Below are 15,000 nucleotides of genomic sequence, written 5' to 3'. Positions count from 1 at the left end.
CCAAAGCCATCGCATCCCAGTGCGTTCCTCGATTAAAAGAGATTCAAAGTGAAGTGAAGTGATTCACGGCTGATGGTCAATATCTGGCTGACTTTCAGTGGTATAGCCCAGCCTTCAGAACAGGCTTTTAACTTGATGCTATCAAATGATTAAGGCTGTGTTGTTATGTACTGTTCTGTTCACCTTCGGGGCTGCTGGTATTATCTCCCTACATCATAGAATGAATCACGTTATTCTGTATTTCAGATCATTGTAGATATACAGATAATAAAAAAATTCAAGCAATGTAACATCATGTCCCATAATTATGGACAGTTAAAACATGACAGACAGCGCAGGGTTGGCTCAGCGATAGAGGTGGTGTTCTGTGTACGGAGCCTACTTAACTAAATGTTCAGTAGTGTACCCTTATTAACTCTTAATCCACTAATTAAAGTGAAAACATGAGTGTATTCTTATCAGCCCCCTGCTAATAAGAGGTGGGGGCTTGGGTTAATTCTAGCCGAACAAACCTCCCACTTTAACACACACCTTATCCAGACTGGGCAATAATATATTATATTATAAAAGTATATCTGAATAAAACCAGCCCTGGATTCAAATCCCAGAAGAAAGAAATCCACATTGTTCATTTAAAGCAGAAGGACACTGCAGTCAGAGTGTATGGGACTGCCATAGTGGGCTGAGCTCCAAGGATTAAGGCGGGACAAAGCGTAGGACGGATGTGATTGGATAATACTCAGTCAGTCATCGGAGTACCTACTGCTTACATTCACAGTAGATCTCGCCCCTCAGACATTCACTACTTGTTTCAATGTTTAGCCGGCCCGCTCCTAAATCGGTGCGGCCACCGTAAACAACACAGGCCCTCTGAGAGGGATGGATCATTTTGAAGGGATATAAAAATACCCCTGCTGGAGCCGATGAACCCAGAAGGATCCATCCCTCCCCAGCCCTCCTATGACTCCATTAATACCAATGCCATTTCATTGTGTCGATATGCGGTCCACTAATGAATGTGCTCTGTCGTATACCTCCACGGTTGAAGGAGAAGGCTGCCTCTGAAGAAGGCCCCCCTGTCTTCACATCTGAGGACCACTTTAAAGTGTCCTTTCACTGGCTAACCTACTAACTAGCTTCCTTACTAACCTTACCATCCTACTAACAAACCAAGTGGACTAACATGTAGCTGCTCTGCCCTCTGAGCAGTTGAATATTTAGAAACCAATTGAAAAATTAATACCATCATCCCTGCACCCCTCTCCACCCTCTCCCCCCCTCCACCCCTCTCCACCCCTCTCCACCCCTCCCGCCACCCCTCTCCACCCCTTCCACCCCCCTCCGCCCTCTCCACCCTCTCCTACCTCCTCTGTACTCCGTGTTGCTCCTCCAGTCTGCCAGGTCGATCTCCGCTGTCCCGGCGATCACCAGCTCCAGCTCCCTGGCATCGAACACAGACACCAGCCGCACGTCGACCACCTGCACACACACACACACACACACACACACACACACACACACACACACACACACACACACACACACACACACACACACACACACACACACACACACACACACACATACACACACACCATACACACGATATATATATATATATATATATATATGTATACAGTATATATACAGTATATATTCAGTATATGTGATGTTCATTTTCTTTGACATCAAACTGGATTCACTGATATGTGTTCTTCATCTGGGTGATTCTGTCTCCAACAAGAGGACCAGTACACCTGGTCCAGGGTCTCAACATGAGGACCACCTGGTCCGGGGTCTCAACATGAGGACCACCTGGTCCGGGGTCTCATCATGAGGACCAGGTGGTCCGGGGTCTCAACCAAGGACCACCTGGTCCGGGGTCTCAACATGAGGACCACCTGGTCCGGGGTCTCAACATGAGGACCACCTGGTCCGGGGTCTCAACATGAGGACCACCTGGTCCGGGGTCTCAACATGAGGACCAGGTGTTCCGGGGTCTCAACATGAGGACCAGGTGTTCCGGGGTCTCTTCATGAGGACCAGGTGGTCCGGGGTCTCTTCATGAGGACCAGGTGGTCCGGGGTCTCTTCTTGAGGACCAGGTGGTTTGGGGTCCTACCTCGTAGAAGCCCCGCACTAGGCTCTCGGTCTGCTGGGAGACGCCCCTCTCGATCCTCCACTTCACCATGCGCTCCATGTACTCCTTCTTGTTCTTCTCCGACACCGGGATGCCCGCCCCGCCCGGCTTCAGCTCCCGCTCTGTGATCTGCACACACACATACACACACACACACCGAGACAAACAGCGCACAGACGAACACACACCGACGCACACATACACACCCACACGGGCACAAACACACACTCACACACAGACCGACACACAAACACACATGCATGCACACACGCACATTTACACACACACACACACACACACACACACACACACACACACACACACACACACACACACACACACACACACACACACACACACACACACACACACACACACACACACACACACACACACAGACAGATGGAGTTAAGGACAGGCAGGGAGGCAGACACACACAATGGAGCTACCCCACCATCTGTTCACCCAGCCAGCCCCATCCTTCCATTGCTCCCTCCATCCATCCAGGAGTTCATCTGTTCAGCCATCATTGCACCATCAGTCCACCATACCTCGAAACATCTATCCACTATCTGGTGAACCCTCCCATCCCTCCCACCCTCCCTCCCCTGTCCCCACCTGTCCGAAGACCTCCTCGTTGACGGTGAAGGTGAGGTCCAGCATGTCCTCGATGTCGTTGTCCTTCATCCACTGCAGGCTCTGGTGGAACTCCTCGTCCAGGAACTCCAGGTCGCTGAGCTCACACGGGCTGCGGACCGCCCAGAGTCAGGGTAAGACCCCTCAGAGAGAACCTCTTTGCTAAACTGCTGCTCCTGGCTCCCTCTCCTAAAAACCCACTCTGGATATTCTCAATTCATGGATTATTTGGTGGAACCTTTTATCCAAAGCATTCTACAATGCCATGCGTGCATCTATTTGTTAGCATTGGTGGACCCAGACCGTGGGAATGGAACCCCAAAGTCAGACAGGGCCAACAGCAGGAACCATCAACGCTAACAGTGCTAGCTGCTCTATTCTAGCTCATCACTGAGCCTAGAGGAATGGAGGGCGTTTAGTCATTTGGCAGGCTGTTGTTTTAGACAGTGTTATCACTGTGGTGGCTGGTCTGAGCCCTGCCAGCTGCTCACGGTTTGGACTCTGAGAGTTGAACAGGCGACTCTCTACTGCATCAAAGATTGCATTTTTTTTTTTTAAGTCAGCCCTTGAATAAATGATGGTAAGAAGCTAGTCACTCTGCAGAATAAGGTCAACACGCTGCATCAGGGAAACTCAAAAATATCTAAGACTTTAACAACATGATATCTTTAGACATAATAAGCCTTTTATGGTGCATAAACAAAGATGAGAAATAGCTTCGGTTATTATAATTTTACTTTTCTATGAGTCCCGCTGATATCTATGATGTCCTTGATATTACGTAGAGCAGCATATTAAATACTAACCCTGGCTCTGTAAGTGGCTCAGAGAGATTGTAAGCAGGGAGGGATGGGGAGCGGAGATTAGATTGGATAAACTCAGATTAGATTAGATCAGATTAGATTAGATTAGATTGGTTGGAGAGAGATGGGGAGGACTCACATGCGCAGGAGGCCCTTGTAGAAGGGCCGGGTGAAGAAGGCGTCCAGGAGGTACTGATGGACTAGGGCCAGCCCCAGGATACGCCCGCTGAAACGGAACCTGAGGAGGAGGAGGAGAACCACAGCATGAGGCCTGGAGGAGGACAACCACAGCATGAGGCCTGGAGGGGCAGGAGGAGGAGCAGGAGGAGGCCTGGAGGAGGAGAACCACAGCATGAGGCCTGGAGGAGGAGAACCACAGCATGAGGCCTGGAGGGGCAGGAGGAGGAGCAGGAGGAGGAGGAGGAGGAGAACCACAGCATGAGGCCTGGAGGAGGAGGAGGAGGAGGAGGAGGAGGAGGAGGAGGAGGAGGAGGAGGAGGAGGAGGAGGAGGAGGAGAGAGGAGGAGGAGTAGAGAGGAGGAGGAGAGAGGAGGAGAGAGGAGGAGCAGGAGGAAGAGCAGGAGGAGGAGGAGGAGAGAGGAGGAGGAAGAGGATGGAGGAGAGAGGAGGAGGAGGAGGAGGAGGAGGAGGAGGAGGAGGAGGATGGAGGAGAGAGGAGGAGGAGGAGGAGGAGGAGGAGCAGGAGGAGCAGGAGAGAGGAGGAGAGAGGAGGAGGAGGAGGAGGAGGAGGAGGAGGAGGAGGAGGGAGGGGAGCTCTTGACTTCCTACCAGGAAGTAATATAACATTAAAGACAACAACAACAACAACAACAACACTAATATGATGACCAGAGAAATAATACTGAGACAAACAGACAGGTAGACTAACAGACAGAGGGACAGACAGACGGACAGACAGGTAGACGAACAGACAGACATATACACAGACAGGTAGACGAACAGACAGAGAGACAGACAGACTAATAAAATAACAAACGGACGGACAGGTACACTAATATTCTAACAGTATGACAGACAGTTACACTAACAGACAGACAGACAGACAGACAGACAGACAGACAGACAGACAGACAGACAGACAGACAGACAGACAGACAGACAGACGGACAGACAGGTAACAGACAGAGAGAAGGATAGACAGACAAGTAGACTAATAGACAGAGAGACAGACATACAGGTAGACTAACAAACAGAGAGACAGACAGACAGACAGACAGACAGACAGGTAGTAGCCTCACCATTCGTGGTGGTTGTCTACAAAGGCTGACATGGGGCTGATCTGCACGGTGTACGTGTCGTTGGCCGAGTACTCAAACAGACCATAATATGGGTTGAACAGCTCCCTGGAGACCAGAAAGAAGAACTCTCTGGAGGGACCGCTGTAGTCCAGCCTGGAGCACACACACACACACACACACACACACACACACACACACACACACACACACACACACACACACACACACACACACACACACACACACACACACACACACACACACAAACACACACACACACACACATGCACGCAAAATATAAAGTACATTAATTATATAGTATGGTGTGAATTGAATACCCATTGCAGTTATTATGGGGCACATAAACTAGTACTACTACGACTATAAGTACTACCACTACGACTACCACCACTCCAACCACCCCTAACCTAATAATACAAACAACATCACTACCACTACAGTACTAGTACCATGGTACCAATAATGTCACAACTACTGATAAGACAACCGGCCTTCCTGTGTGCAGACTGGATAATAATAACAACAATATCACAGATAATATTTACACTCCCAACACCACTATCACTATCACATCACCCTCATCATCCTCATCATAATCATCCACCTCCTCAACATCATCTTCATGTCCATCCTCTTCCTCCTCCACATCACCATCATTCTCCTCCTCATCCTCCTCTTCATAACGGTCATTCTCATGTCCCTGACAGCGTGCCTCTAGTCTGGGGCATTGCCGTGGTTACCGTACAGCAGTAAAGAGGCGCTCAGCCCTCCACCTTCGGGCCAGGGCGTTTCCGTGGTGACCTTACAGCAGTAGAGAGGACTCACCCTTCCTCGCCGACAAAGCCCACGTACAGCTTGCTCCTCTGCAGGTCCTTCCGGGAGTAGCACATGATCTGGTTGAAGGCGTCTTCTAGCAGGTGGTCCCGGCGGATTATCAACCTGGGAAGACACACGCGCACACACGCACACAAGCGAGAAGCGCACACAAACACGCACACATGCACAAATCGCACGACGCACGAAAAGCACCAAATGCACACACAGGCACACACGCATGAAACACACACATACACACACACACACAAACAGGCACACATGCACACACACGCATGCACACACGCACAAAACGCACGAGCGCAGACACAGACACTCACCCACACAAAAATAACACAGAAACACACAGAAGAAACCAAACACCAAACCAGACACAGATTAAAATACACACACACACCCACACACACACATACCTTATGTTAATCTTTCTAAAAGGCTCTACTGAAGGAAGTCAGGACAGCTAGACGTTTAAACCTGATCATATTTGAGGAGATCAAACACTTTAACATAATAATAGAAGTAAAGCTATTCAGACATGTCTCCTCTTCTGCCGTTCTCTAACTCTGGTCCTCCGCTACGTGATTGATGATGTCATAGATGTGGGACGTTCTACAAAGCTGCCGCCGCTACACCACGAGCGGCGTGGGAGAGACCCCTCTATTGGACGCAGCATCACTACCAGTCCGCCGGCAGTTACGTACTTGACTTTCCCGGGTCCCTGGCCGTAGCCTTTGGTCTCCAGCTTCCTGTAGAAGTTCCTCAGCTTGGCCTCAAAGTCCCTCTTGTAGGGGGCAGGGGCGCGGGCGTTGGCACGCTGGGTGCCTGCAGGGGAACACGAGCAGAGGAGACAGAGGCTGAACCGCGCCCCACGCTGTGGAGGAAGACGCGTCTCTGATCGGGGCAGAACAACTACATCAGGGGCTCCCACATCAGGACCGTCAATTCATAAAAAAACCTGGGGCACGGATAGTCAATTTGAATGCCTTCATTTTGAGATGCATCCTTTTGATAACAAAGGATGTGGCTGTTTTTCAAGATGGTTTATGTGTCATGTTCACAAAAATTAAAGCAGCAGCAAAGAAATGCTTGAGTGTCAGGCTCAACACTGACACTCAAGCATTTCTTTGCTGTTGCTTTAATTTTTGTGAACAACATTGTGATCAACATTGAAATCATATAAAATAATAACAATTATAAGAGAAACACAAGAAAAGTCACCTGAGACATGAATGAACGCAAAAGTATTGCAAAGACACTACTTCTTCTGGAAATATTTCAAGACCCGGTTCCACGGACCGGGACTTGGGAATCGCTGAACTAGATGGTGAATATGTTACACAACTGAAGTATACATGTGTGTACAGATGTGTGTTAGAGACACACCAGGGGAGCTCTGAGGAGAGGAGAGGGCGTATCCTGGATGAAGCAGTGCATGAGGAGGGACGTATGACATCACATCCTCTTCGAACAAGCTGCCGAGGAAACACAAATAAAGTGATGGTTTGTTTAGGCTGAGGATGACATTAGTGCAATTCCTTTACCTAATGGATTCAACATTTCACAACAATTCTATGATGACATGAATATTAATATACTTTCATAAAACAAATAATGGAAACAATAACACATCAAGCTAATAAAATGGTATTGATTGGGAAGAAAAACACAAAAAGCATCTCTAGTTGTGTTATATTGTTTTTGTTACATATTGGTCCCAACAGCTTTAGAAAGACATTCACCCGGCACGACTGGTTTGGTTATTTTAACATATACATTTAAATTTTTTCGCTTTTATCCAAAGAAACGTGCAACCATTCCTGCACACATTCACACACGACAGCGGTTCAACCACGCAGGGCGACAGCCAGCTCGTCAGGAGCAGTCAGGGTGAGGTGTCACCCTGGGGATCGAACTAGCAACCTTGTGGTCACCAGCCAACCCGCCCTACCTCCTGAGCTACTGCCGCCCCGAGCGTCAGTAAGTAGGAAAACAATACAAACACAACTGCAGTACAACCACCCCTCAGATGCAGACAGAGGTGGCCCGGAACCCCCGGCCCCACATGCTCACCTCAGCAGCATGACCAGGTCAGCATCGCTCGAGAGACGCGCCAGTCCTGAGACGCCCTCACTGCGGATGAACTGCACCTTCTCCCTGCGCACACGCAGACACGCGCACATGCAGGCACACACGCACGCACACACACACACACACACACACACACACACACACACACACACACACACACACACACACACACACACACACACACACACACACACACACACACACACACAGATGCATGGGTTAACGGAGTACATCTCTGAGGCTCAAAGGTTAACCACGTGGAGGATGATTGAGGATGATGGTGATTGTGGAGGTGGTGGAGAGCAAGGTCGACCCTGACTGAGAGACATAGACACAGAGAGGAGAGAGAGAGAGGGGAGAGAGACATAGACACAGAGAGGAGAGAGAGAGAGAGAGAGGAGAGAGAGACATAGACACAGAGAGGAGAGAGAGAGAGACAGGAGAGAGAGACATAGACACAGAGAGGAGAGAGAGAGGAGAGAGAGACATAGACACAGAGAGGATAGAGAGAGAGAGAGAGGGGAGAGAGAGACATAGACACAGAGAGGAGAGAGAGAGAGGAGAGAGAGACATAGACATAGAGAGGAGAGAAAAAGAAGAGAGAGAGGGACATAGACACAGAGAGGAGAGAGGAGAAAGAGACATAGAGACAGAGAGGAGGGAGAGAGAGAGAGAGGAGAGAGAGACATAGACACAGAGAGGAGAGAGAGGAGAGAGAGACATAGACACAGAGAGGAGGGAGAGAGAGAGGAGAGAGAGACATAGACACAGAGAGGAGAGAGAGGAGGGAGAGACATAGACACAGAGAGGAGGGAGAGAGAGAGGAGAGAGAGACATAGACACAGATAGGAGGGAGAGAGAGACGCAGAGAGAGAGCGAGAGAGAGAGAGAGAGAGAGAGAGAGAGAGAGAGAGAGAGAGAGAGAGAGAGGAGAGAGAGACATAGACACAGATAGGAGGGAGAGAGAGAGAGAGAGAGAGAGAGAGAGAGAGAGAGAGAGAGAGAGAGAGAGAGAGAGAGAGAGAGAGAGAGAGAGAGAGAGAGAGAGAGAGTGAGAGAGAGAGAGAAGGGGGTGAGAAAGGGTAGGGAAGTATGGGTGAGAAACTTGATGGATTGTAAGAGAGTGGGAGAAATATAGAGAGGGAAAATAAGGGAAAGAGAGAGGAAGAGATGGATTGAAGAGTGAGATTGGGAGAGAGGGGGCGGGAGGGGAGAAGAAGAGAGAGACATATTCAGAGTAAAAGAGAGAAGGATAGATAGACAGACAGACAGACAGACAGACAGATAGATAGACAGACAGACAGACAGACAGACAGACAGACAGACAGACAGACAGACAGACAGACAGACAGACAGACAGACAGATACATATATATATATATATATATATATATATATATATATCGATTGATATGTAGATAGGGACATACTTCAGTGAGTGGTTTCTAGCGAGCTCTGGCTGCCTCTCTTGCAGGATGTCAACGATATTCGGTTGCCGTAGAAACGCAACTATCTTGTCATTATAGGCTGAAGAAGGAAGGTGAGAGAAAGGAGGCACAACAATCAATCCTGATGTGTGAGTGTGTGTGTGTGTGTGAGTGTGTGTGCGTTCGTGTGTGTTTGTGTGCGTGCACATGCATATCTAAGTGTGTGTAAAAATGCGTGTTTGTGCGTGTGTGTGCGTGTCTGTGCCCGTGTGTGCGCTTTTGTGTGCATGACTGTGAAAGTGTGTGTATGTGCATGTGTGTGTGTGTGTGTGTGCATGTGCGTGACCCACCCACAGGTACCAGGTCTTGGTACTGGTTCCGACTGGAGCCGCTGAATGTGCTGGAGGGGCGTGGCAGGATGGGTTGGTTGGACTGGCGGGAATCATCCACCACCTGCAGAACCAGAGGAAGATAAAGGCCAGAGAGAGCTCCAACCAATCAGAGCTCAGCCTGCAGAATATATTGACATCAACAGCCAATCAGAAAACATCACCAAATATAGAGAGAGAGAGAGAGAGAGAGAGAGAGAGAGAGAGAGAGAGAGAGAGAGAGAGAGAGAGAGAGAGAGAGAGAGAGATACAGTTATATTAACATCCAATCAGAAAACAGACCCCAGACTGCATTTCCACCAACTCATCCTATGATGTCACTGCACTGAGCGATATCAAGCATTGTTTAAGGTCATATTTAATTCATAGCAACACTCTGTGACACCATCCTTATCCACACCTAATCAGAACACAGCCCATATAGATAGAGAGAGAGAGAGAGAGAGAGAGAGAGAGAGAGAGAGAGAGAGAGAGAGAGAGAGAGAGAGAGAGAGAGAGAGAGAGAGAGAGAGAGAGAGGGAGAGAGTACAGTTACATCGACACCCAATCAGAAAGCAGCCCCCAGACTATATTTCCACCAACTCATCATATGATGTCACTGCACTGAGCGACACCATGCATCGTTTAAGCTCAGGGGTCAAAGTGTCTTAATCTTTACAAACACAGTTCAAAACTGGATATGATGAAACATATTTGCATAGACCAATAAGTACACAAACACACACACACACGCACGCACGCACGCACGCACGCACAGACACACACACACACACACACACACACACACACACACACACACACACACACACACACACACACACACACACACACACACACACACACACACACACACACACACACACACACACACACACACACACAGTCACACCCAGAGCATCAGTCAGCACCAGGGCAGCAGTATTTCAGGAAGTAGAGCAGGTCCTCTAGCAAGCAGCTGGCAACCGGCTGGCTAGAATGTGGCTGGCTGGAATATAAGTGTGTGTGAGTGTGTGTGTGTGTGCGTGTGCATGTGTGTATATGTGTGCGTGTGTGTGTGCGTGCTAGTACGGGCGAGTCAGACGTTGTAACTACGTATGAATCTCCCTATGTGAGTCTGTAGTACTATAAAGAGTATACAGGTCTATTTAAGGAACCAACAAGAACAATATCAACAGCTGTGTGTTTATCCATGTGGTGGTGGTGGTGGTGGTGGTGGTGGTGGTGGTGGTGGTGGTGGTGGTGGTGGTGGTGGTGGTGGTGGTGGTGGTGGTGGTGGTGCTGGTGGTGGTGCTGGTGGTGGTGGTGGTGGTGGTGGTAGGCTGATAGGAGATGGCGGTGGTGGTGACGGAGGTGTTGGTGGGGGCTCACCTCCCCGGCGCTGTGGCTGCGCTGTCGGCTGAGGTGTTGGCGGTGGGCCAGCAGGCCGGTGGAGCGCGAGCTCTGCAGCGGCAGCCGGGGGTCGATGAAGGTGGTGGAGCGACAGTTGTGGTCCACGAAGAAGGGCTGCGGACGGAGAGAGCAGAGGGCGGAGGAGACGTCAACGGTACTCCACCCGCACACACACCACCACCTCCACCACCACCACCACCAACACCACCATCACCACCACCATCACCAACACCACCAGCAACACCACCACCATCACCAACACCTTCATTACCATCACCACCATCACCACCACCACCACCACCACCACCACCACCACCACCACCACCATCACCACCACCAGCAACATCACCACCACCACCCCCAGCACCACAAACACCACCACCACCACCACCACCACCCCCACCCCCACCCCCAGCACCACCACCACCACCACCACCACCACCATCACCACCACCACCACCACCATCACCACCACCACCAGCACCACCACCACCACCAGCACCACCACCAGCACCACCACCAGCACCACCACCACCACCACCACCACGATCATCAACACCATCATTACCATCACCATCATTACCATCACCACCACCACCAGCACCACCAGCACCAGCACCACCACCACCACCACCACCACACCACCCAGACACATACTCAACCACACACACACACACACCACAACCTTCACCCCGACTCCCCTCCCCACACCACCTTCTCCCCCTCTCTCTCTCTCTCACTCCCCTGTCTCTATGTCTCTATGTCTCTCTAACCCCTGGCCCTCTCTCTCCCTGCTCTCCCCCGGTGTCTCTCTAACTTCCCGGTGTGATGGTGCTTGGTTACCAAACCTCCCTCTCTCTCCCTGCTCTCCGCTGGTGTCTCTCTACCCCTCTCTCTCCCTGCTCTCCCTCTCCCCCGGGTTCTCCCTACCTTCCCGGTGTGGTCGTGCTTCATCTCCCAGCCGCGGGGTAGCTCCAGCTGCTTGTTGGAGAACAGGTTGAGGAAGGCCACCAGGTCGCGGTTGTGCTGGTAGCGCTCAAAGTGGTGAGCGTCGCGCCGCACCTTGCTGATCATGTGCTTCAGACACGTGTTGCTCGTAAACATGCGGTAGGCACTCTGTGGGACACAACAACAGAGGAGACACAGTGATCATCATCAGAGAGGGACGCACTCCAAGCAGAACCACAGAGGAGAGACCGCAGGGTGATGTCATCAGAGAGGGACGCTCTTCAAACAGAACAACAGAGGGGAGACCGCAGGGTGATGTCATCAGAGAGGGACGCTCTTCAAACAGAACAGAGGAGAGACCGCAGGGTGATGTCATCAGAGAGGGACGCTCTCCAAGCAGAACAACAGAGGAGAGACCGCAGGGTGATGTCATCAGAGAGGGACGCTCTCCAAGCAGAACAACAGAGAGACCGCAGGGTGATGTCATCAGAGAGGGACGCTCTTCAAGCAGAACAACAGAGGAGAGACCGCAGGGTGATGTCATCAGAGAGGGACGCTCTTAGAGCAGAACAACAGATGAGAGACCGCAGGGTGATGTCATCAGAGAGGGACGCTCTCCAAGCAGAACAACAGAGGAGAGACCGCAGGGTGATGTCATCAGAGGGGGACGCTCTTCAAGCAGAACAACAGAGGATATGGTGCGTTCATGGACCCCTCATCTGCCACCTTCGAAACAGCTCGGAGGTTCGGGAGCTCTTACGTGTCTTTACGTAAACCTTCCCTACTTCCGAAATACTTCATAACTTCATAACAACAACAAGTATGGATCCCCGCAGGGACTCCTCCTGCTTCTCTGCTGAATCAGATGATTCAGTTATCAGGACTGCTTGCGATGGTTGAACATGAGCGAGAATTGATCAGGTGATGTTTATAATTGTAAGCTATAATGTATCGTAATGCAAAAATGTTAGAATGGGTGTTAAATTCACCTCTTAGTGCTTGCTACAATTTCACTTTAGTGATCTGATCTCGGAGGACTCGGGTAGTTTTACCTCCGCACGAAGCTCGTGATCGAAAACTCAGACCCTACAGAGTGTTCAAAGCACTTTCTTCCGAGCTCAAGGTCCAAACCTCCGAAACGCCCAGAAACGCCAAGCGTTTTGAAAGCGGCATTCAAACAGAACAACAGATTGATATCATCAGAGAGGGACACGTCAGACACCGCGGGGTGATGTCATCAGAGGGGGACACATCAAACACTGCGGGGTGATGTCATCAGAGGGGGACGCATCAAACACCGCGGGGTGATGTCATCAGAGAGGGACATTCCACTCTTCAAACGGAACAACAGAGGAGGTTGGTTCTATGAACATCCTTACTGTACAGACATCGATATAGTGTCTCGTCGTCTTCTGATAAATGTACTTATTGTAAGTCGCTTTGGATAAAAGCGTCTGCTAAATGCCCTACATGTAAATGTACATGGGGTAGGGTTTAGGGCCTATCCGATAAAAGTCAGCATTTTCCAACATGTTTCAGCCACGTCTCCATAAAAGCGGAGGTTGATTAGAAGGAGTGGGCGGGTTTATTGTGAAGGTCAGAACTTCATCTTTTTATTTGAATCTGTCGAAGCCCAAAGCAGAGGTCAACGGTACAGGGAATTCATTTTGACCAATGACATTGGGTCCAAATGTTTCAGTGGAGCCAGGAGAGAGCTGATCACCTAGCCCCCTTCAATATTAAGTTCAGGTCAGGAATATTTTAGTTACTATGTAACAGAGGCTCACGTTTGTTATTCAGCATTTGTTTGTTTGGTTAAGGTCAGGGTAGGGCGCTTGCTGAAAGCAATGCATGATGGGAAGAATGGCCAGATGACCAGCCGACCTGATAGAACTCATTCTTGTGATTGGTGTTAACTTGGAACTCACTTTAACCTTCCACTCACAGCTCTCTTTTTTCAACTTTTTATTTGAACGTCACAAAACTATTACTGTTTACATCCTGGGGATGTTTCTAAACATGGTTCTCAAAGGACCGCCTGTTGAAATCCAGTTTTAGTAATCCATCTTTTATTTACTATCACAGGCCAGTCCGTCAAACAGCTTTCTAAACTCAAACAACCAGTTGAAGGGTTTGGAAGTATTCATAATAGCCAGTGTTTGGATTAGGATGTGTTTCCAGACGGAATGTGTACATATTCAGCCAATGACTCTGCAGAATTAGGACAACCTATCAAGTGTGTTCCAGAAAATAGTGTTGCTAGGTTACCGCGCTGGGGAAAAATGTTGGCACGCAGAGAAACAACACATATCTTCGCAGCCTTGCGTACTGCAAGACCCAAAATAGGTGTCAGGCAGTGTGATATATACCACTGCTATTGTTTCATCTGGCTCATCGTAAAACCTGAAATTGGATTCCATGCGAGAAGTGTGTGGTTGGAGGAAACTTTTTGGCTACATTAATGCTATTAATGAATCAGTGTGATGAGGGTTAGGGTTTAGTTTTGGTTACATTAATGCTATTAATGAATCAGTGTGATGAGGGTTAGGGTTTAGTTTTGGCTACATTAATGCTATTAATGAATCAGTGTGATGAGGGTTAGGGTTTAGTTTTGGTTACATTAATGCTATTAATGAATCAGTGTGATGAGGGTTAGGGTTTAGTTTTGGCTACATTAATGCTATTAATGAATCAGTGTGATGAGGGTTAGGGTTTAGTTTTGGTTACATTAATGCTATTAATGAATCAGTGTGATGAGGGTTAGGGTTTAGTTTTGGTTACATTAATGCTATTAATGAATCAGTGTGATGAGGGTTAGGGTTTAGTTTTGGTTACATTAATGCTATTAATGAATCAGTGTGATGAGGGTTAGGGTTTAGTTTTGGCTACATTAATGCTATTAATGAATCAGTGTGATGAGGGTTAGGGTTTAGTTTTGGCTACATTAATGCTATTAATGAATCAGTGTGATGAGGGTTAGGGTTTAGTTTTGGTTACATTAATGCTATTAATGAATCAGTGTGATGAGGGTTAGGGTTTAGTTTTGGCTACATTAATGCTATTAATG

The 15,000-nt window shown here is 49.0% G+C and overlaps 1 protein-coding gene across 1 annotated transcript in view; it reads right to left on the bottom strand.

Moving 5' to 3' along the window:
- hecw2a (HECT, C2 and WW domain containing E3 ubiquitin protein ligase 2a) overlaps positions 1-15,000 on the bottom strand; it is a 35,943-nt gene that overhangs the window by 3,152 nt on the left and 17,791 nt on the right. The window contains exons 15-27 of the mRNA XM_056575518.1: positions 11,916-12,101; positions 10,965-11,099; positions 9,558-9,660; positions 9,211-9,307; positions 7,763-7,846; positions 7,076-7,164; positions 6,394-6,514; positions 5,684-5,797; positions 4,838-4,990; positions 3,718-3,816; positions 2,758-2,887; positions 2,122-2,268; positions 1,365-1,479 (exon numbers count right to left, since the gene is read on the bottom strand). Of these exons, the coding sequence (XP_056431493.1) occupies positions 1,365-1,479; positions 2,122-2,268; positions 2,758-2,887; positions 3,718-3,816; positions 4,838-4,990; positions 5,684-5,797; positions 6,394-6,514; positions 7,076-7,164; positions 7,763-7,846; positions 9,211-9,307; positions 9,558-9,660; positions 10,965-11,099; positions 11,916-12,101 (1,573 nt within the window). The remainder of the gene's footprint in view (positions 1-1,364; positions 1,480-2,121; positions 2,269-2,757; positions 2,888-3,717; positions 3,817-4,837; positions 4,991-5,683; positions 5,798-6,393; positions 6,515-7,075; positions 7,165-7,762; positions 7,847-9,210; positions 9,308-9,557; positions 9,661-10,964; positions 11,100-11,915; positions 12,102-15,000) is intronic.

This window comes from Gadus chalcogrammus, chromosome 17 (genome assembly GCF_026213295.1).
Source record: "Gadus chalcogrammus isolate NIFS_2021 chromosome 17, NIFS_Gcha_1.0, whole genome shotgun sequence".
Classification (NCBI taxonomy): Eukaryota; Metazoa; Chordata; class Actinopteri; order Gadiformes; family Gadidae; genus Gadus; species Gadus chalcogrammus.
Note: the sequence above shows the minus strand (reverse complement) of the source record. Positions and strands in the feature narration are given on the sequence as shown.